Source organism: Fusarium redolens, assembly GCF_020744475.1.
Source record: "Fusarium redolens strain MPI-CAGE-AT-0023 chromosome Unknown BKA55scaffold_2, whole genome shotgun sequence".
NCBI classification, from domain to species: Eukaryota; Fungi; Ascomycota; class Sordariomycetes; order Hypocreales; family Nectriaceae; genus Fusarium; species Fusarium redolens.
Genome location: NW_025763665.1, coordinates 3,402,137 through 3,419,578, shown reverse-complemented (window position 1 = coordinate 3,419,578; position 17,442 = coordinate 3,402,137). Strand labels below are relative to the sequence as shown.

Here is a 17,442-nt window from a genome sequence, read left to right as displayed (position 1 = left end):
GAGACAAGGTAAGGGATACTGAAAATGGGATTTTTACCCATGATACTGACGGCCTTTTATTATATCTATTTATTTACTTGAGTTGGTGTACAGCGGGATTCTCCCGTCCGTTGTGTAAGTGCTCCATCGGCCATATTGCGTGATAGCCGACGCGGGGTCACCCCGTCTTCATCTCCAACGGCGATATGTGATCATCGCCATGGGAGAGTAATACATAAACACTGATAGGCCAGTATTTAATCCCCAGAAACCACCTCTATCCAATATTCCCAGGTCAAATTTACTGGTTGAAGATACCCAAAATGTCAGACTCTAAGAAACCTGAGGTCAACCCAGACTACGACCTCGACCAACCCATCACATCGAAAGTCGGCCTACGTCAAGGCCTCGCCTCCTACGGCGATCCTCACTTCTCCCTCTTCCTCCGCAAAGTCTTCATTAAAGCCCTCGGCTACAGCGAAGATGCACTCTCACGCCCAATCATTGGAATCGTGAATACATACTCCAGCTTCAACCCCTGCCATGCCAACATTCCTCAGCTCATTGATGCTGTCAAGAGAGGCGTTCAGCTCAATGGCGGGTTGGCGATTGACTTTCCTACTATTAGTATCCATGAGAGCTTCTCATCGCCGACGAGTATGTATTTGAGGAATTTGATGAGCATGGATACCGAGGAGATGATTGCGGCGCAGCCTTGTGATGCTGTTGTGTTGATTGGTGGTATGTTGACCTTTTTGAGTATATTGAATGAAGTTGATGCTGACTGGGGTAGGATGTGATAAGACTACGCCTGCTCAATTGATGGGAGGTATCTCGGCAAACAAACCTATCCTCCATCTAGTTACTGGTCCAATGATGCCCGGTAGCCATCGCGGAGTGCGCATTGGAGCTTGTACTGACTGTCGTAACAACTGGGCCAAGTACAGAGCTGGAACTCTTGATATCGAAGATATTTCAGCTATCAACGATGAGCTAGCGCCAACTGTGAGTTTTAAACATTACAGCAAACGATATCAAGTCTGACAATGCCAGGGAGGAACTTGTGGAGTCATGGGCACAGCATCTACCATGGCTGCTATTCTCGTTGGTCTGGGAATGATGCCTTTTGCTGGCGCCACTGCCCCAGCTGTATCGGCGACAAGATTACGGATTGCAGAAGCCACAGGAGGACTAGCCGTTGCAGCATGCAAGGACGTTGAACGCCTGCGGCCACAAGTTTTACTGTCCCGGGAGTCATTCTTAAACGCCATCACTGTACTACAGGCAATTGGCGGCTCAACGAATGCTGTGGTCCACCTGATGGCTATCATCGGACGCCACCCCAAAGTTGCAGGTACAATAACATTGGAGACCATCGACGAAATTGGTCGCAAGACACCGTTGCTGGTTGATCTGAAACCAAGTGGTGATAACTATATGACAGACTTCCATAACTCAGGTATGTCATGCGTTCTGTTGTGAAGTCAACACTAACAAATTTAGGCGGTATGCTCGCTTTGTTCCATGAACTCAAGCCTCTGCTTCATCTCGATGCATTGACAGTCACTGGCCGAACGCTAGGAGAAGAAATTGCTCACAACTCTCTCATCCCCGTTCCTCGAGAACTAAGTGTCATTCAACCATTTGATAAGCCATTATATCCAGCATCTTCTCTGGTAGTGCTGAAAGGTAATCTAGCCCCAGGAGGTGCTGTCATGAAGGCCAGTGCTTCCAAGTACAGAAAACTACTACAGCACACCGGAAAAGCTGTCGTTTTCGCAAACTCTGCAGACATGGCAGAGAGGATAGATGATCCTGAACTGGACGTAACGCCCGATAGTGTCCTGGTCCTTCAGAACATTGGCCCAATTGGAAACCCTGGTATGCCAGAGGCAGGCATGATCCCTATCCCCAGAAAGATTGCCTCTCAGGGAGTGTTAGACATGCTGCGTCTATCAGACGGCCGCATGAGTGGAACAGCAGGTGGAACAATTGGTCTTCACATCTCCCCAGAATCAGCCGACCCCAAATCTCCGCTTGGCATCGTCAGGAATGGAGATCTTATCACACTGGATGTTGAAAAGAGGCAACTATCTGTTGATCTGTCTGATGAAGAAATATCACAGAGAATCCAGGAGAGACTCAAGACCTTCCAGCAAGCCGAGGGTGCTGCAACACCATGGGTGAAGAGAGAAGCAATGAGAGGTTACCGAGGGTTATACATGAGGAGCGTGAATCAGGCTCAGCTAGGCGCTGATTTTGACTTTTTGACTGCTGAGGGGCCGCAAAAGTCTAAAGACTGATATATAGGTTTAGATTGAGTCTGTTGGGATAAGGCCCTGGAATAGGTCGCGAACAATGTTATCGAGATTTGTCGACTCAGTTGGCTCGAAGTATTCCGCGAATGTCTCGTTAAGCAGGCCCTCGTAGAATTGGTTCTGCATGAAACCCATATCGTCGTCCATATTAATGTGTGATGAAGATCCCGAGATATTATTGAAGTCCTGCCCTAAACTCTCCCACGCATCTGCCGAGAGTGTGGGATCAATTACCTGTTCGTTGACTTGTGGTGCAGAACGGTCACGCAAACCCTCCGATCGCCTGTTCTTCTCTCGGATGTATCGAACAGTTGATTTTCCCAGGCTATCCAAAATGTCGCGACTGTGTTTGGCGCCAGACCAATGTTCGCCTGTAGCACCCAGAATGCTGAGGGATATACTCAGGTCAGACATGAAAGCGTCTACACCCGTAGAGCGGGCGATTTCTGACACTGACTGGATGCAGTACAACAGAGTTATAGAACTGAGAACAAGCCCATGAAAAGTAGTCCAGCTATGAACAAGCAGGTTTTTCTTGTACAACTGGTCAAATAGTTGTAGGTTTTCACGAGCACTTTGATGACACTTTATCAAGGCTTCTTTGGGGGGCTTAGGTATGGCAGGACTAGGTCTCAATAGGAGCATTCGTAGACCGTGATATCGAATCTGACAAGTCGTTCGCAGATACAACACATCAGGGTCATCAAGACCGGGTATCTTATTTGACCACTCGTCTAGTCGCTGCAGCATGGCGGTTTGCCAATCGTTGATGTTAGTCACTCTAGGATAAGCATATCTAGGCGTGTCTCTTATGATGCTTTGCGCGATGTATTTAATCTCCGAGTTGAGTTTGGCGGCTTCGAATAAGTGAACAGCAAAGGCCATTTCGCTGGATGCTCCAGTGGTTTGCTGTTGCCTCTGGCTAACAAGCTGCTCGTCGGACAGACCCAATGGCATCTTTCAAATTAGTTTGCACCATGATCCAGCGGTATGGGTAAACTTACTCGGAGCTCACATCCCTCATCACGTAGTCCAATGGGTCGACCCATCATAGTCGCAATGATGCGATCGAAGGAGTAAATGACCCAGAAGATCCTGGCTCGCATCTCCTGATTCAACAGACTGTACTCAGGTCCTATGCTGATATTTCTTTGGAGACCTTGATCGACCAAGGCAGCAATGCAGTGATAGTTGAGATACCAGACATTGAGGCGAACGCATGGGCTATGTATTGTAAAGATGAGAAGTAAGACAAGACACTGAATGCCTTTTAACGAGTTCTCGACATTGAGGTCATCGAGATATTGTAGTGCGGAGAGGCAGTATGATTCTGCTGGTATGCGAGCTCTGGTGCGAGCAGAAAGGACTGCAGATCCTATCGCCAGAACCATGAACACCTGGAAGTGGGCGACAGGGTCCTGGTTATCTTCGTCATAAGCCATATCCAGGTAGTCATAAAACTTATGTTGATGTAGAATGGGATACTGTAAGTTGATAGCGCTGAAGTATGCCTCACATAATTGTATTGCCGTGTCTCTTGGCGGGAGTGGGAGTGGCCCCTGGAGAGCTTCAACCAGCTTGATAGGGAACGGAGCATTGCGATTCGCGCGACCAACGCTATCGTCTGATTTCGAGGCTGAGTCCAGTAGGACTCGTGCTAGGAAGTAACCACTGGATGGGCCGATATACCTTGGATCTTGGTTCGTAGCAAGGGAAACCAGCCCAATCTCATGGGTCATGGCACTGGCTCCTGTGGGTTCTGAAGTAGACATCACTGGTTGGCTTGTTGGCTGAGTTGCCGGTGGTCCATTTTCAGGATCACGTAGAGTCTCAGAGCTCCTTTGTACAGGCTCTGGAGCTAGGAGTGTCGAACTGTCCGTAACTTCAGGGCTGGCGTCGTTCCATGCTTCTCCTATATAGACGGGCGGACCCTGAGATAAGTCGACGTCAGGACAATTCGATCGGACGATTGACTCTAGCCAATTAATCCGGTTCGTCAAAGACGTGATATATCTATGTCGTCAATTAGTAACCATGATGGAAGGCTCCGAGTGATCTTTAGTCACATACTGTCGAGGTGCCGCATCGACACGAAGTGATTTCCCATCGACACATTCAACGCCAGCGGTACGACAATTGCTACAGGCCGGCAATTCCAGATTACACTAAATATTGTTAGAAAATCGAGGTATCTAAAATTGGTGCCAGACGTACCTTTCTCTTCAGTCGTTGGCACCGGGAACAGGCCATGCGTGTCCTGGGAGCACTCCGATCTGGTAGGGAGGCTTGATTGGGTCGCTTCCCATTGGAGTTTCTGACCCCGGGCATTTTCGTAGTTCTGCCGGGAACGGATCGAGTTTCTCGGCGTGTAATGATGAGTATTGGGTATAAGGTATGTAGATGGGAGAATGGCAAAAATCCGTCGAGCGGGGAGATGCCGCTTTAACGCCATTGAGAAACGGGCCTTCCCCGCACGTATTTCCGGTGACATCTGAGTATTAAAAGAATGGAAAGAATTGCTTAACATCAGAATTAACAAGTATCAAGGCATCTCAGTGATCTTTCTAATACTGAATTTAGCTCATCTCGACTTATTCCTTCCATCATGGCTGAAAATCAAGACTCCCAAAAGATCCCAATCGCTGCCTCAGAAGCACGACGCTTCGTTGAAGACGTCCTCAAAGGCAACGGCATCCCCTCTGAGAATGCCTCCATCGTCGCCCGCTGCTTAGTCGCCGCCGATCTCCGCGGCGTCGATACCCACGGCATGAACCGCATCCCCTCTTACATGGAACGTCTCCGCCAAGGCGTCCTCAACGCCAGCGCCCAACCAATCCTCACCCAAGTCACACCCGCCGTAGCTCAAGTCGACGGCCAAAATGGCTTCGGCTTTGTAGCAGCTCACAAGGGTATGGCAGCTGCAATTGAGTCGGCAAAGGTGTTTGGTATTGGTATGGCGAGTATCAAGCACTCTAACCATTTTGGTATGAGTGCCTGGATTGTGCAGCAGGCTCTTGATGCGGATATGATGAGTCTGGTGTTTACAAACTCTAGTCCTGCGCTTCCTGCTTTTGGTGGAAAGAGTAAGCTTATGGGTGTTTCGCCTATTGCTTGTGGTGCGCCTGGTAAAGGGCCCATGGAGAACTTCATTCTTGATATGGCGCCGTCTGTGGCTGCTAGAGGAAAGATCTACAAGGCGAAGAGACGAGGGGAGAAGATTCCATTAGATTGGGCTCTTGATGCTGAGGGTCGTCCTACGGATGATCCTGAGGCTGCTCTCGGTGGTGTCATGTTACCAATGGGTGGTCCAAAGGGCTCTGCACTGTCAATCATGATGGACGTATTCTCAGGAGTTCTTTCAGGTTCAGCTTTCGCTGGCCATGTCACTGGTCCCTACGATCCTTCCAAGCCTGCAGACGTTGGTCACTTCTTGGTAGCTATCAAGCCTGACCTCTTCATGAGTCTGGATGAGTTTAGGGAGAGGATGCAGTATCTTTACGAGCGTGTTGTTGGTTCAGAAAAGGCTGCTGGGGTTGAGAGGATTTACTTCCCCGGTGAGATTGAGCAGCTGGCTCAGAAGGAGAGGGAGAAGACTGGCATTCCTCTGGTGCAAGCTGAGATTGACGCATTGAATGCTGAGGCGAAGAAGGTTGGCGCAGAGCCGCTGAAGTTTTAAGTATGTAATTATAGAATCTTGACAGCATTTTGAATATTGGAGACCATTTCTTTTGAGAGAGGAGCTCAAAGTGATGAATACTCGTGTATCACCCAACTTTCATCTACTTGGCATCGGTCCTCGAGTGAGGAGCCATGCTTTCTTGTAGCGGAAACGAATCAGTCTATTTGACGGCACTGAATTACTCTAACCCTCTATTGTTCGTTTCTCATGACGTCTTTGGCTGTGATCCCTTCACATACTTAGTATGCTGTCCAAGCGTAACCAACTTCAAGCCCCCATCCTTCTCAACCTTTGATATCCTAATCGACGTAAACGCCACACTCCCCCCAACTCTATCCGCCGTCGAAACAATCTCAACCGTATCCCCCAACTTCGCCGCACTCAAATAACTAATATGCATATCCACACTCGCCCCAGTCGTATCCCTCAAATCCCAACTCGCAATAGCCAAACCAGTCGTGAAGTCAATGATAGTAGCTGATACAGCACCGTGAAGATTTCCACTGCTGTTGAGATGGTTCTCGTTCAGAACGAGGCGTGTTGTTACGCTGCCCTGCGTTGCGCTGATGAGTTGAGCTGAGGACATTATGAAGTTGTAGATGGGGCTTTTGGCGCGGAGACGGTCCATTAGGGATTGGACGTGGGCGGTTCTTTGGACTTCTGATGAGTCGACATCTGGGGTTTGAACACGAGTTGAAGGTGGTTCAGACATTTTGAAGAATTTGTATTTTTGTTAAGATTGTTTATGAGTCTTGTTTCTGAATGGCTTGTCTAGCTGAGTTCTTAAGAGAAATTTCCTCATCGGGCAATTCCCGCCCCTCCTTTGATGAATATCCTCTCTTCTCGCATACAAACTCTCAAACCTTCTCAAAAACATCCTTCAGGTAGTCAAATGCACCCAATGGAACACCCTGTGTGCGCATGATACAATACGCACTTGTGAGGTGAAAATGGAAATTGGGGATTACATATTCGCTCACGTATCGCTGACCCGTGAAACGGAAGTTTCCCATCTTGGTCTCCATGAGAATCTCCTCATTCTCCTTGCCATTGATGACTTCTGGGTCTACACCCTCAAGAACTTCAATTGTGCGGGTGATACGTGCTTGGAGCTGTTCGAATGTTTGTTCGTCGTCTTCGAATGTAGGAATGTTTTGTGCGCCGAGGCGTGAGGCGAGGAATTTGGCTGTGTTGGAGCAGGATTGGACTTGGTAGGGAAGTCTGACGAGTGTTAGTCAGGATTTATATGGAATTTGAGCAGTTTACCCTCTCATATCGGAGATCAAGCGGTATGTTAGAAGATCTTCATGTTTCATTTCTTTGTCATCACAGAACTTGGCGCCCTTTTGAAGCATGAAAGAAAGATTCTTGAGGTACTTGACCAGCACGGGAATGCTCTGTTGGTAGAGTGTGGTCATTTTACTGGCTGGGACTTGATGTACTGGGATGCTTATTGAAGAAACGATTACATGGGCATAATGCCAGTATATATACCAACCTCGCGAACTTTTCGCTCTATTCGCCCTGAATAATCTCACATATTCGCTTCTAGATACTAGTGAGTCCGGAACGCTGACTGCAGCGTAGGATTTAGTGCTTATTGAATCAACTTTGACCACCCTTGAAACGTGTAAGACGATTTGATATGACGCTGGGATGTTTGATGCCCATTGCCCAACGCTACAGTTCTTTCTTACTAGACGGGATGATCGGCTGACGAAACTTAGGCGCCGTGTAAGCTGACAGACGATAGATAGAGCTCTCGCACTTATATCGAATTTGTCATCCATAGTGATTTCTCGGAAGATCGGCGCGTAGTTCACATCTTAGTTCGATGCCGGAGGTCAAAGAGGTGTTCTTTGACAGCAGTAGCCCTATGGTAGTCACTCGTAATGATACGCCGACGCTGAATTGATCACATAAGTGAACCTCTTCCATTGATTTTAACTAATATATAATTCAACTCGATCGGCCTGAAGTGCTTTGTCAAATGGTATCACACTGTCTTGCTCGGGAGGTCTGCCGAGGGCCCGATGACGCTTCGGCGCAGAAGCTCAAAGCATCGATATATGGAATTTATTTCAACACAGCTGAATTTAACCAAACAACTTACTTATTATTAAATTCAATATTTATATGTTAATAAATACCATGATGTTCATCACGGCTTCCAAGCCCGCGCTTATCATGCACCTCCTCCGAACCAACCCCGAACCCCCGCAGTGTCTTGATCAGTAACAACCTTAAACCAACACTCTCATCCATCACAAACACAAACAACCCATCAACGACTCAAAATGTCACTCCCGATTCTCGACCACTTCGCTATTCTGGTCTCCTACCAAACCCTCCAAACCGTAACCCAATCCCTCAAAGATTCCCTCGTCGTAATCGACGGAGGCGCCCACGCAGATGGTCTAACAGTCAACAAACTAATCCATCTCGCCGACGGCACATATCTCGAGTTCATTGCCTTCGTCGAAGACGTAGACCTTGAGAAACGCCGTGCTCACCGCTGGGGAAATCTCGAAGAGGGGAAAATCGCAGATTGGGCTCACACACTACCCAGTGCAGCTGATTACGCCAAGTTGCAGAAGAGAGTGGCTGATGCTGGGAATGGCGCTACGTATGGTGATCTTACTTCGCTGCAGAGACATAGGCCTGATGGCGTTTTAATGAAGTGTCTTGTTTCGGTGGCGTTGAATGCGGAGGGGAAGAGGATATTTCCTGGGACGGTGCCGTTTTGGTGTGTTGATGAGACGGAGAGGCATTTGCGATCGCCGTTCAAGGCGGATGGTGGTGATGGAGTGCATGAGTATACGAAACACCCTTCGCATGCGAGGGGTGTATCAAAGGTCACTGTTCTGCTTCCTGAGAAGGATATTGCGACATATAAGCCTGTTTACGATGCGATTCACAACCAGAACGCTACCTCCGAAGCGGATGGATACTCATGGCCATATGATCTTCCCGCTGGACCTAACTCAGGAAGCAACCAGGTCGTTCTATCGACACTCGAGGGTGGAAACGGCAAAGCCGAGATTAAGTTAACGCTCCTGGGCACAAAGGAGAGCCCCAAGTCCATCGAGCTTCTTCCCGGCTTAGTCGTCGACTTTGAACACACAGACTAGACAAATAAAACAGGTTCAATTCGGGTATCTAAAAAACAATTTCCTAGTCCAGATTCAATGCCATGACACGGTCCATTTCTCCGTTTTCCAAAACCTCAACGTCTCTCCAGTAGTCAATCGCCCGGGGACGGTTATCCCTGTAGAGCATGAGCTGGAACTTAAGCCCTGCAAAGTCCTCAGAGTGCCATCGTTTAGTTGAATTCCACATCAGACGGTCCGTGATCTCGTTGCAGATCCGCTGCAATGCATCTCCCAAAGGAATCTCTCTCACAAACTCTTCGAAGACATTTTGATTGTCTCCAAGGTGTATGCCCCAGTAATGGAGATTGGCCGTAGTACCGTAAGTGACTAGAGCCTCTCTGTCTGTGAGTTCCAGCGGGGGTATGAACATAGGGGCGAGACTTGCGACGGCAGAGATTACGTCCACGGCTAGACAGTTACCGCAGCTATGCAAAAGGACACCACCCTCTGAGAAGGTAGGGGGGATTGCGTAAACACCTTCCATGGTAGTTGGCATGAACTTACCGGTGTGAAAATGCAAACAGTCGCTATGAGAAGAGAACATGACACGGCAAGCAGGGCAAGCGATTTCTGGGATTTCTCCGACCTCCAAATCCTTGGTGGCTTCTTCGATCATGGTGTGAAGACACTTGTTTCCAAACATGTGACCGCAGGGTAAAATGCGAGCTCGGTGCGACATGGTTTTCTTTTCAGGGGTCAGACCCTCAGGACTGAAGGTATGTTCGTGGGGAAAGATGGACATATCAGCGAGACAGATTCCGCACTCAAGTTGAAGGTGGTTGAAGAGCTCTGGATCTTCGATGAGGGAGTCTCTGAGACGAGGCCAGAAGGGTGTGGTCCACTCAGGTCTGTTGTCTTGAGGTTCGTGGTGGATGATGTTGTTGATGGACATCATGTTGACGACGGTTGGGGAAGACATGATGAATGGTGTTTCTTGTTAGTTGAGCACAAGATGATAAGTTCAGAAGAAGAAGTATGTATATTTAGAGGAAGAAGTGTATTTATCGAAGGCTATTAATAACATTATATTTATTTAATCGTTTGATTCATTGATTCAATGTCCATGGCTGTTCTGCAGTGCCTGTCAGATGCTTCGTGAACATGGTCGTTGACAAAGACTTTCATTGTTCACTCCCTTTTGAGTATGCCGAACAATCTTTACAATCTGTTGTTCATTGCTGTGTCAGTGCCAATTTAGAATGAGACAAAAAACACTATTGAATACAATTTCCTTTCGCTGAGCATGCTTTGGTATCCTGAGACCCAAGGAACACCGATAATCAGGCGAGGTTATCGCTCCATAAGGTACGTCGAGCTTCATATCATTTTGAAGTTCGTCTTATCATCCTCAAATGCCAGTACCTTAAGTGTAGCCTATGATGGCACTGGTAGTTCCCGTTTTCATGCTAACTTTTCATATCAACTCTGGCAGTGATCGAGTTACAGCAGTGGCAGAAACGGTCATATCTGATGAACAGCACTCAAGGCTACGAAGTGAATGATAAGAGTTACAATATATAAACTAATGATATTCCTCGGTGACGAAGTGTAGTCTTTTTCTCCTTATCACAACTCCCCCATGGTTCTTGATCATCAATCATCTCAGTCATTCTACAAACACTCGTCTTTCATCATGCCCACCATGAATCCAGCCATGAATCCTGGATCCATCATCGAAGCCATCTGCAGTGATATCGAGCCCATCACCGACATCTACTGGCCAGCCTTCAAGAAGGCAGTCGAGAATGATCCTCAACAACTCCGTCCCATCAATTTGACCTGCACCATCTGTACAGAGCAGATGCCAACCCAAGGAGGCCCACGTGGTTCTATACATTGGATCCCGAAACCCGGCCGCCACATCTCCCATGATGCCCAGATCCTTCCTTGTGGCCATATGGTCGGTGCCAACTGTTTCATGAACTGGCTGAGCAGCATCTCTGAACGATTTCGAGGTAGAAAGTTTTACTCGTGTCCTGTCTGCAACACTGCGATCAAGTATCATCCTGAGTGTGGCCATGTATGCCACGGTCAACGAATCCCGGGCTTAATCGCCAACTACTCCCGCATCCCCCTTGTTCTGGGTGAGGGTGGTTTCATCCACGCACGCTGTGCGGGATGTGAAGTCAAGCACACCTTTACGGAGTTGACTAAATATGCCAGCATCTACAAATGGGAAGACCAAGTCGAGCACAATCACCAGTACATCACACTTGGCTTTCTCGACCAACGTCCCGGAGGCTTCCTGTATATGGATAGTTCTCATGACCACAAACGACCAATCTGTGAGCGCGTACGAAAACTCGAGACTCCAGACGAGTTGAAGGCTATCTGGGAAGCCTACAAGAACATCTGGGCACTGAAGTTCAAGACTTTTTGGATTTCACATGATTTTGCGGGGGTAAGTCTTTGCCTTTACTTGATGAAGGCCTCTAAGCCACTTCCTAAGACACCTAAGACACAGGGCATCTTTCGTCGGGTCTTCTCTCGAGGATCGTCTACCTGATAGCTTGACGAGTAGATAAGGAAGGGTGATGTTTTGGAGCTGAAAGATTGATCTGTGAGTTAAGCTGTTAAGGCTTCTTTGTTTAGGGTTGGCGTTTTGTATTTGAATTTGTGGTATTGGGATTGAGAATGATACAGGCTTGTCCTGGAATTTAGACAGACCTTAGACAATAAAACTGGATGTTAGACCAGAACTTGATTATGGTTCCACCATATATGACTTGTGATGATTATTATGAACTCCTAAAAGTCAAGTAAAATTACCTTAGTGGCTGTAGAAATACCAAATATCCGTCTAGGGACTTATTAAAATGCTCAAAATGAATAGCTCAATAAACCTCACTACCTCCTCAATATGCTCACTTGCCTTGCAAGCAAGGACAATGCAGGCCGAGCCGATTCTGCAATATTTATAGCTTATCCAGAAGGCTGTAATGTCGTTCTTCTGTCCTCTCTCACTCCCAAGGTGATCACCGAGCGTTATATTATTCTGGTTTGGCATATCGATAGGCGTGGTGTTTTAGTCAACGTGCCTACAATCACAAACACTCTCCAGCTAGCAATCACTCTTTCATCACCCGCCCACTTGCCTCTTCTGCCTTTTCTTTCACATAAATTTCTCTCTTTAAGTTCGATTCTCTTTCTCATATCTATTCGTGGCTAATCACATCTGATGTCGAAAGTGCCAGCGACACTGCTAGTTCAAGTTACACTTGCCAGTGGCAGCCCGTGATTCACCACCACCAAACTGTTTCATTCATCCTTTGTTTACTTCGTCTTTTTCTCCCGCCGATGCATGAATCATCTGTTAGACTTCATCATCTCACTTCCCTCTTCTCATCAGCAACTTCATACTACCAACTTATTCACCCTCCGCCCACGTAACCATGCATGAACCTACAATCCAAGTCACCACTCGCCCACCAGAGCTGCTGGATGCTGAGCCCGAACCTGAATCACAAGTCATCTGGCGCGATAAAAACGGAAAGATTTACTTTCGCAACAATCCAGCGCTTCCTATTCTACGATATCCCAACAGCAAGGTGGTAGACAAGCCTGATGATGCCCCAGACAAATGCAAAAGTTGCACTCGCGAGTGTCTCGTGGCTATACGTAGGTATCTCCTCTCTCATCGTTTTTCTTGTCTGAATAATTCGTCCAGGAAACGAGGAGATGGAGAAAGAGATCCAGGGACTGGAACTTGACACTGAGAAAGACTGTGACATTCCCAAAGTCGAGAAGCCCGAACCCGTGCCCGAGATTAAGAAGACCGAAACATCCAAGAAAAAGGCCAAGAAAGCCAAAAAGATGAACAACAGAAAGGCTGAAAAGTCCAAAGCCGAACTCGCCAAGGAGCGGGCCGACTTGGTGAAAGCGCTCAAAGTCAAAAAGGCGGAAAAGATCAGATCCGAAATGCCAGCCAACACAACAGCGAAAAGCATCGCAGACATGAAGAAACTCTCCGAGTTCATCAGCGTCAGAATCAAACGGTACAACGGACACGATGCGCCTCTGAGTGAGAAGATGGCGGCCGAGGACATCAAGTATACCATCGAGAAAATGTACAAGCACCTCCAGAACTCGTTCATCGACTGGGAATATGAAGAGGAACTAGACGTGTGTCGTGTTTTGGACTTACCTTGCCATGGTAAAAGTTTTGGTAAGGATATTGAGGATCATCTTTCCGGACAGGAGCACATGGTGAGTATTTTGCACAACCCCTGAATCTACTGTCTCTAATGCTGCCAGGCCTGGGATCGATCGATGAAGGGAAAGGTTCCGCTTTGTGTTCAGCACAACAGGGTGAAGCGTGAGATTGAGAACGGTCTTTCATACCAGGAAGGCTTGTTGGCGGAACTTGCTGTTGACCCTTATACTTATTAGGTCAGAAGCAGATGACAGAGGCAAGTGGACAGTCAAGACACGAGAATGCAATGGCTCAAAAGAGTCTATTTCTGTCCCCATTACCAAATCTCGCAAGTGACCGCAGATGGCAGTCGTGTAGATCCCATGTAGTGTTACAGTACAAATGTGCGCCCCTAAATAACCCAGGAAACAAAAGTAATAATGTTCGGTAGGCACCAATGATCCATATACCGCCAGTTTAATCTTCCCAACGCGTGATTCTTTAATCGGCACGCGATCCGCTGCTGTGACGGGCACGCTTTCGTCCGCTGCTTGTGGCAGGGTGCATCTTGTCGTTGCGCTCTCTCTTGAGCTTGTCATCCAAGACGCGGGCTGAACAACGTTAGCACAAAGGTCTCCTACCTTCGAGTCGGCGATCATACTGAGAACATCGTATCCGAACTGGGGGTGCTCCAAGCACAGAGCCTTGAACTCCTCTTCCGCCTCGGCACGCAGGGTATGTGAGCGCGTAGCCCAGAAGCTTGCGACGGGGGCGCGTATGGTAGTGTCATTGTTTCTGGTGTAGGCGTAGACATAACGAGCGTATGCGATCTCGCCCTTGGCGGTAGAGTTGACGCAGTGGATCTTGGAGCTCGAGAGGGTCTTGAGACCAGCGACGCCAAACTTCTCGGCAAGGGTGTAGATGCGGGCGTGCTTGAGTAGTTGGTCGCCGCTGTTGTCGACCGAGGGGACTGAGGGGTCAGACTCGAGGACTCGCTGGCCGGGCAGCTTCTTGGGGAAGTATTCGCCTGTGTAGAGGTATTCGAGGAAGCTGCCGACGGTATCGATGTCGTAGTCGGGGAGTTCAATCTGACGAGGCTGTGGGAAGGTTAGAAGGGGTTCACGGCCATAATCGCTGGCGCAAAGGTTCTGAAGTACTAACGCTGCCGTCCTCTACGAAACTGTCGCAAATGTCCTTGAAGTATGGGCTTTGTGTCAAAAGACCCTGATGCGCTGAGAGGATAGATTGGTCGCCAGATCCGATGAGCAGGGTGACGATTGGGCTCATAAGGTAATTGGCAAATGTGACTCTAGGCTCTGCGATCTCAGAGTCGGCGAAAGGAAGCTCGGTGTTGTCGGCATTCTCATTCTCCTCACCCTCTTGGGTAGCCTCTGGCGCAGTGTGCGTGTTCTGGGTCTCAGACATCTCAACATCGCCGGTCGGCTCGACTGAGTCCTCGTGCTGATCGGTAGGCATAATTGCGAATCCGAGTTAGAAACGGAGGCAGAAAAGAGCGATTGATTCAATTGTTTGAAACGAGCGACATTGGTACCGAAATCAGTGACTTAAAGATGGTTCAAATGATGGTTCCTGAGGGCGTGTAGGTTCGCGTAAACGTGAGATCCAGTCTTGGTGTTCTCAACTGCTCCAATGAACACTAATCCGTATGCAGAAGGGAGCTTGGTTGAGATTCATGCCTCGTGCGCAAGGCACCACCGCATGATTACCTTAGCTACCCTACACCAGTCAGGAACTGCCGACCTGCCGCTATCAGTGCCCCGCCCCCACTAACATTCGAGGCGTCTTCATTTGGCAATCGATAAAAAGTGACTCCAAAGCAAACACCTTTCCACCAACTAACACTTCCATTGTTCTCCTTCTTTGTCCTCAAGCCACCAATTTGTCGTGATACTTGAGAGTCAGCACTATAAGGATGTGTGCAGCACATGTAAGAACACCTCTCCATCGTAATCACCATCAATCAGCTTCACCGAGACTTCCGCAATGAACCATACTAAACTTCTACACCAGCTCGATATACGGCCAACTGCCGATGAAGCTCGAGCTGCCTTCAACCAAGAATGGACTTCAACGACTCAACCCACGCTTCTCCCCGTTTGCGCCTCTGCTCCTGCCGATCTATTGACACCTTCAGCTATCTATCTTAAGCTGTCATCGGGGTAAAGACTACAATGCTTCCACCGCCGAATCGTCCTCTGACTCACCACCTACAGCGCAACTGCCGAATACTCATTCCTCCTCGAGAGCGCGACTGGAAGCACAGAGACGGTTGGGCGATATAGTTTTATTGGCGCCAGTAAGCTTCTTTGAGACTCTTGTGCTAGACATCCTCTGAGTCTCTATTCTAGACCCTCGAAAAGTACTGGCCACTGGCGACGGCTACGAACATAATGGCGACCCTCTCAAGACCCTCGCAGCCGAACTCTCCAATGACCGAGTGCTGGATATTCCTTCGTTGACGCTTCCAAAGCTATCTGGTGGTGCTGTTGGATACGTCTCGTATGACTGCATCAAGTACTTCGAGCCCAAGACCGACCGGCCGCTCAAAGACAACCTCCAAATTCCCGAGGCTTTGTTCATGCTATTCGATACCATTGTTGCCCTGGACCATTTCCGCTCGACATTGACTATTGTCACACACATGAGGTTGCCAAAGAACCCCTCTGACGATCTTCAACCTGCATACGACGAGGCCTGCGAGACACTCCGAAAGACCCTCGACATCATCTACCAGCCCGAGACTCCTTTGCCTGCTCAAACTCTTGGTGCGCAGTCAGAATCAGAGCAGCAATATTCTTCCAACGTTGGTCGTAAGGGTTATGAGACATTCGTCAAGGAGCTCAAGAAGTATATCGTCAAAGGAGATATTATCCAGGCCGTGCCTTCACAACGGTTCCGCCGGAGCACCAAGCTTCACCCCTTTAACATTTACAGAACTCTCCGAACACTCAACCCCTCACCTTATGTGTTCTTCCTCTCATGCGCCGACTTTCACATCGTTGGTGCTTCGCCAGAGTGTCTGATGAAGACTGATGGATATGCGCCATTGCCCTCTGACTCACGGTTTGGCTACTCAGCTGCCGAAGCTCGATCAAGACCCCGTATCGTCAACCACGCTATTGCCGGTACAATTCACCGTGGAAAGAATGCTGCTGAGGATGATAGACTTGCAGCCGAGCTTTTGGCTTCCAAGAAGGATAGAGCTGAGCACGTCATGTTGGTGGATCTCGCTCGAAACGACGTGAACAGAGTCTGCCACCCCACGACCGTCAAGGTTGACCGACTCATGAGAATTGACCGCTTTTCTCATGTTCAGCACATCACCTCTGAGGTTTCGGGAGTTCTGCGTCCTGAGTGCACACGCTGGGATGCTCTACGATCCATTTTCCCCGCGGGAACAGTCTCTGGAGCCCCCAAGATCCGAGCTATGGAGCTCATCTACGACCTGGAGCAGGAGAAGCGGGGTATCTACGCTGGAGCTGCAGGATGGTTTGGATACGACATTGTGCGCGTGGACGACAGCAGCAACCCCGAGGACAAGGTTTTCGTCGACGAAGGACCCATGGATACATGCATTGCCATCCGGACCATGCTCGTCAAGGATGGTGTGGCGTATATGCAGGCCGGCGGTGGTATCGTCTACGACAGCGACCCTACGGATGAGTGGATGGAGACGATGAATAAATTGTCCGCCAACCTCCGCTGTGTGGAGCTGTCGGAAAGGTACTTTGGCGATGGGGTGAGCACTAAGACCGTGGAGGAGATTATTGCGATTGAGAGGAGGAAGGGAGAGGAGGAGGTGAAGGAGGCTGAAAAGTAGGTCATCTGCATAGAAACATGTCTGATGAAAGATAGATTCAATTGATACTCATTGGCGCGCTTATTGTGTTCGAAGTCGTTTATTTCCTCTTCATTGCCATAGGCTGCCAGGGTGGTGTTCCTGCGGCAGAGGTTGTTCGAACAAAGAAGGCTTCACTGTCTTAAGCCGAACAACTAGTGAAAGCCTCACAACACCACGAAAGTCATGGTTCTACCTCAACTCACAAGATCAGCCGTGAACGCTGAATGTGCTTGACTTCGGTGACTGCATCAAATGTGACTATATAATGAACTGATGCCTACTCTGTAGAAAATTCTTCTCCTCCTCATCACCAAACACAT

General features: G+C 48.5%; 12 protein-coding genes across 12 annotated transcripts; 7 read left to right on the top strand and 5 right to left on the bottom strand.

Annotated features, from left to right (window-relative positions):
* Positions 1-81: 81 nt before the first annotated feature.
* Positions 82-2,694, top strand: BKA55DRAFT_190194 (dihydroxy-acid/6-phosphogluconate dehydratase). Its single transcript, XM_046185072.1, has 4 exons — positions 82-720; positions 773-984; positions 1,033-1,438; positions 1,483-2,694. The coding sequence occupies exons 1-4, from the start codon at positions 303-305 to the stop codon at positions 2,280-2,282; spliced, it is 1,836 nt and encodes a 611-aa protein (XP_046055535.1). The 5' UTR covers positions 82-302; the 3' UTR covers positions 2,283-2,694.
* BKA55DRAFT_190189 (fungal-specific transcription factor domain-containing protein) lies at positions 2,033-4,693 on the bottom strand. Its single transcript, XM_046185071.1, has 4 exons — positions 4,512-4,693; positions 4,368-4,462; positions 3,302-4,310; positions 2,033-3,254 (listed from the first exon to the last, which is right to left on the bottom strand). The coding sequence occupies exons 1-4, from the start codon at positions 4,623-4,625 to the stop codon at positions 2,292-2,294; spliced, it is 2,181 nt and encodes a 726-aa protein (XP_046055534.1). The 5' UTR covers positions 4,626-4,693; the 3' UTR covers positions 2,033-2,291.
* Positions 4,694-4,787: 94 nt separating this feature from the next.
* BKA55DRAFT_556447 (Malate/L-lactate dehydrogenase) lies at positions 4,788-6,015 on the top strand. Its single transcript, XM_046191705.1, has one exon. It carries the CDS (start codon positions 4,903-4,905, stop codon positions 5,971-5,973), a length of 1,071 nt encoding a protein of 356 aa, XP_046055533.1. The 5' UTR covers positions 4,788-4,902; the 3' UTR covers positions 5,974-6,015.
* Positions 6,016-6,116: 101 nt separating this feature from the next.
* Positions 6,117-6,724, bottom strand: BKA55DRAFT_556446 (HotDog domain-containing protein). Its single transcript, XM_046191704.1, has one exon. The coding sequence runs from the start codon at positions 6,686-6,688 to the stop codon at positions 6,182-6,184; it is 507 nt and encodes a 168-aa protein (XP_046055532.1). The 5' UTR covers positions 6,689-6,724; the 3' UTR covers positions 6,117-6,181.
* On the bottom strand, positions 6,725-7,514 carry BKA55DRAFT_556445 (uncharacterized protein). The gene is made up of 2 exons (XM_046191703.1): positions 7,243-7,514; positions 6,725-7,197 (listed from the first exon to the last, which is right to left on the bottom strand). Exons 1-2 carry the CDS (start codon positions 7,392-7,394, stop codon positions 6,834-6,836), a joined length of 516 nt encoding a protein of 171 aa, XP_046055531.1. The 5' UTR covers positions 7,395-7,514; the 3' UTR covers positions 6,725-6,833.
* A 631-nt stretch (positions 7,515-8,145) lies between these two features.
* On the top strand, positions 8,146-9,181 carry BKA55DRAFT_556443 (uncharacterized protein). The gene has a single exon (XM_046191702.1). It carries the CDS (start codon positions 8,274-8,276, stop codon positions 9,105-9,107), a length of 834 nt encoding a protein of 277 aa, XP_046055530.1. The 5' UTR covers positions 8,146-8,273; the 3' UTR covers positions 9,108-9,181.
* Positions 9,151-10,047, bottom strand: BKA55DRAFT_733917 (uncharacterized protein; the record flags this gene model as incomplete). The annotated part of the gene is made up of 1 exon (XM_046201239.1): positions 9,151-10,047. One exon carries the CDS (start codon positions 10,045-10,047, stop codon positions 9,151-9,153), a length of 897 nt encoding a protein of 298 aa, XP_046055529.1.
* A 714-nt stretch (positions 10,048-10,761) lies between these two features.
* Positions 10,762-11,634, top strand: BKA55DRAFT_534477 (uncharacterized protein; the record flags this gene model as incomplete). Its single annotated transcript, XM_046189596.1, has 1 exon — positions 10,762-11,634. The coding sequence occupies one exon, from the start codon at positions 10,762-10,764 to the stop codon at positions 11,632-11,634; it is 873 nt and encodes a 290-aa protein (XP_046055528.1).
* Positions 11,635-12,218: 584 nt separating this feature from the next.
* On the top strand, positions 12,219-12,971 carry BKA55DRAFT_556442 (uncharacterized protein). Its single transcript, XM_046191701.1, has one exon. It carries the CDS (start codon positions 12,521-12,523, stop codon positions 12,836-12,838), a length of 318 nt encoding a protein of 105 aa, XP_046055527.1. The 5' UTR covers positions 12,219-12,520; the 3' UTR covers positions 12,839-12,971.
* A 39-nt stretch (positions 12,972-13,010) lies between these two features.
* On the top strand, positions 13,011-13,570 carry BKA55DRAFT_556441 (uncharacterized protein). The gene is made up of 2 exons (XM_046191700.1): positions 13,011-13,334; positions 13,383-13,570. Exons 1-2 carry the CDS (start codon positions 13,047-13,049, stop codon positions 13,515-13,517), a joined length of 423 nt encoding a protein of 140 aa, XP_046055526.1. The 5' UTR covers positions 13,011-13,046; the 3' UTR covers positions 13,518-13,570.
* BKA55DRAFT_556439 (uncharacterized protein) lies at positions 13,571-14,904 on the bottom strand. Its single transcript, XM_046191699.1, has 3 exons — positions 14,422-14,904; positions 13,922-14,357; positions 13,571-13,871 (listed from the first exon to the last, which is right to left on the bottom strand). The coding sequence occupies exons 1-3, from the start codon at positions 14,734-14,736 to the stop codon at positions 13,762-13,764; spliced, it is 861 nt and encodes a 286-aa protein (XP_046055525.1). The 5' UTR covers positions 14,737-14,904; the 3' UTR covers positions 13,571-13,761.
* On the top strand, positions 14,905-17,160 carry BKA55DRAFT_556436 (ADC synthase). Its single transcript, XM_046191698.1, has 4 exons — positions 14,905-15,208; positions 15,292-15,440; positions 15,495-15,577; positions 15,630-17,160. The coding sequence occupies exons 1-4, from the start codon at positions 15,194-15,196 to the stop codon at positions 17,099-17,101; spliced, it is 1,719 nt and encodes a 572-aa protein (XP_046055524.1). The 5' UTR covers positions 14,905-15,193; the 3' UTR covers positions 17,102-17,160.
* The last annotated feature ends 282 nt before the right edge of the window (positions 17,161-17,442 follow it).

Coding starts and splice junctions, on each gene's coding strand:
- BKA55DRAFT_190189 (XM_046185071.1), bottom strand. CDS start 4,625: ATGCCCGGGGTCAGAAACTCCAATGGGAAGCGACCCAATCAAGCCTCC. Junction 4,463..4,511: donor GCCAACGACTGAAGAGAAAG/GTACGTCTGGCA, acceptor AACAATATTTAG/TGTAATCTGGAATTGCCGGC. Junction 4,311..4,367: donor GTCGATGCGGCACCTCGACA/GTATGTGACTAA, acceptor TTGACGACATAG/ATATATCACGTCTTTGACGA.
- BKA55DRAFT_556436 (XM_046191698.1), top strand. Junction 15,441..15,494: donor TATCTTAAGCTGTCATCGGG/GTAAAGACTACA, acceptor CACCACCTACAG/CGCAACTGCCGAATACTCAT. Junction 15,578..15,629: donor ATATAGTTTTATTGGCGCCA/GTAAGCTTCTTT, acceptor TCTCTATTCTAG/ACCCTCGAAAAGTACTGGCC.
- BKA55DRAFT_556441 (XM_046191700.1), top strand. CDS start 13,047: ATGCCAGCCAACACAACAGCGAAAAGCATCGCAGACATGAAGAAACTC. Junction 13,335..13,382: donor TTTCCGGACAGGAGCACATG/GTGAGTATTTTG, acceptor TAATGCTGCCAG/GCCTGGGATCGATCGATGAA.
- BKA55DRAFT_556442 (XM_046191701.1), top strand. CDS start 12,521: ATGCATGAACCTACAATCCAAGTCACCACTCGCCCACCAGAGCTGCTG.
- BKA55DRAFT_190194 (XM_046185072.1), top strand. CDS start 303: ATGTCAGACTCTAAGAAACCTGAGGTCAACCCAGACTACGACCTCGAC. Junction 985..1,032: donor ACGATGAGCTAGCGCCAACT/GTGAGTTTTAAA, acceptor TGACAATGCCAG/GGAGGAACTTGTGGAGTCAT. Junction 1,439..1,482: donor GACAGACTTCCATAACTCAG/GTATGTCATGCG, acceptor TAACAAATTTAG/GCGGTATGCTCGCTTTGTTC.
- BKA55DRAFT_556439 (XM_046191699.1), bottom strand. CDS start 14,736: ATGCCTACCGATCAGCACGAGGACTCAGTCGAGCCGACCGGCGATGTT. Junction 14,358..14,421: donor GTTTCGTAGAGGACGGCAGC/GTTAGTACTTCA, acceptor ACCTTCCCACAG/CCTCGTCAGATTGAACTCCC. Junction 13,872..13,921: donor GTTCGGATACGATGTTCTCA/GTATGATCGCCG, acceptor AACGTTGTTCAG/CCCGCGTCTTGGATGACAAG.
- BKA55DRAFT_556447 (XM_046191705.1), top strand. CDS start 4,903: ATGGCTGAAAATCAAGACTCCCAAAAGATCCCAATCGCTGCCTCAGAA.
- BKA55DRAFT_556445 (XM_046191703.1), bottom strand. CDS start 7,394: ATGACCACACTCTACCAACAGAGCATTCCCGTGCTGGTCAAGTACCTC. Junction 7,198..7,242: donor TTGATCTCCGATATGAGAGG/GTAAACTGCTCA, acceptor AACACTCGTCAG/ACTTCCCTACCAAGTCCAAT.
- BKA55DRAFT_556443 (XM_046191702.1), top strand. CDS start 8,274: ATGTCACTCCCGATTCTCGACCACTTCGCTATTCTGGTCTCCTACCAA.
- BKA55DRAFT_556446 (XM_046191704.1), bottom strand. CDS start 6,688: ATGTCTGAACCACCTTCAACTCGTGTTCAAACCCCAGATGTCGACTCA.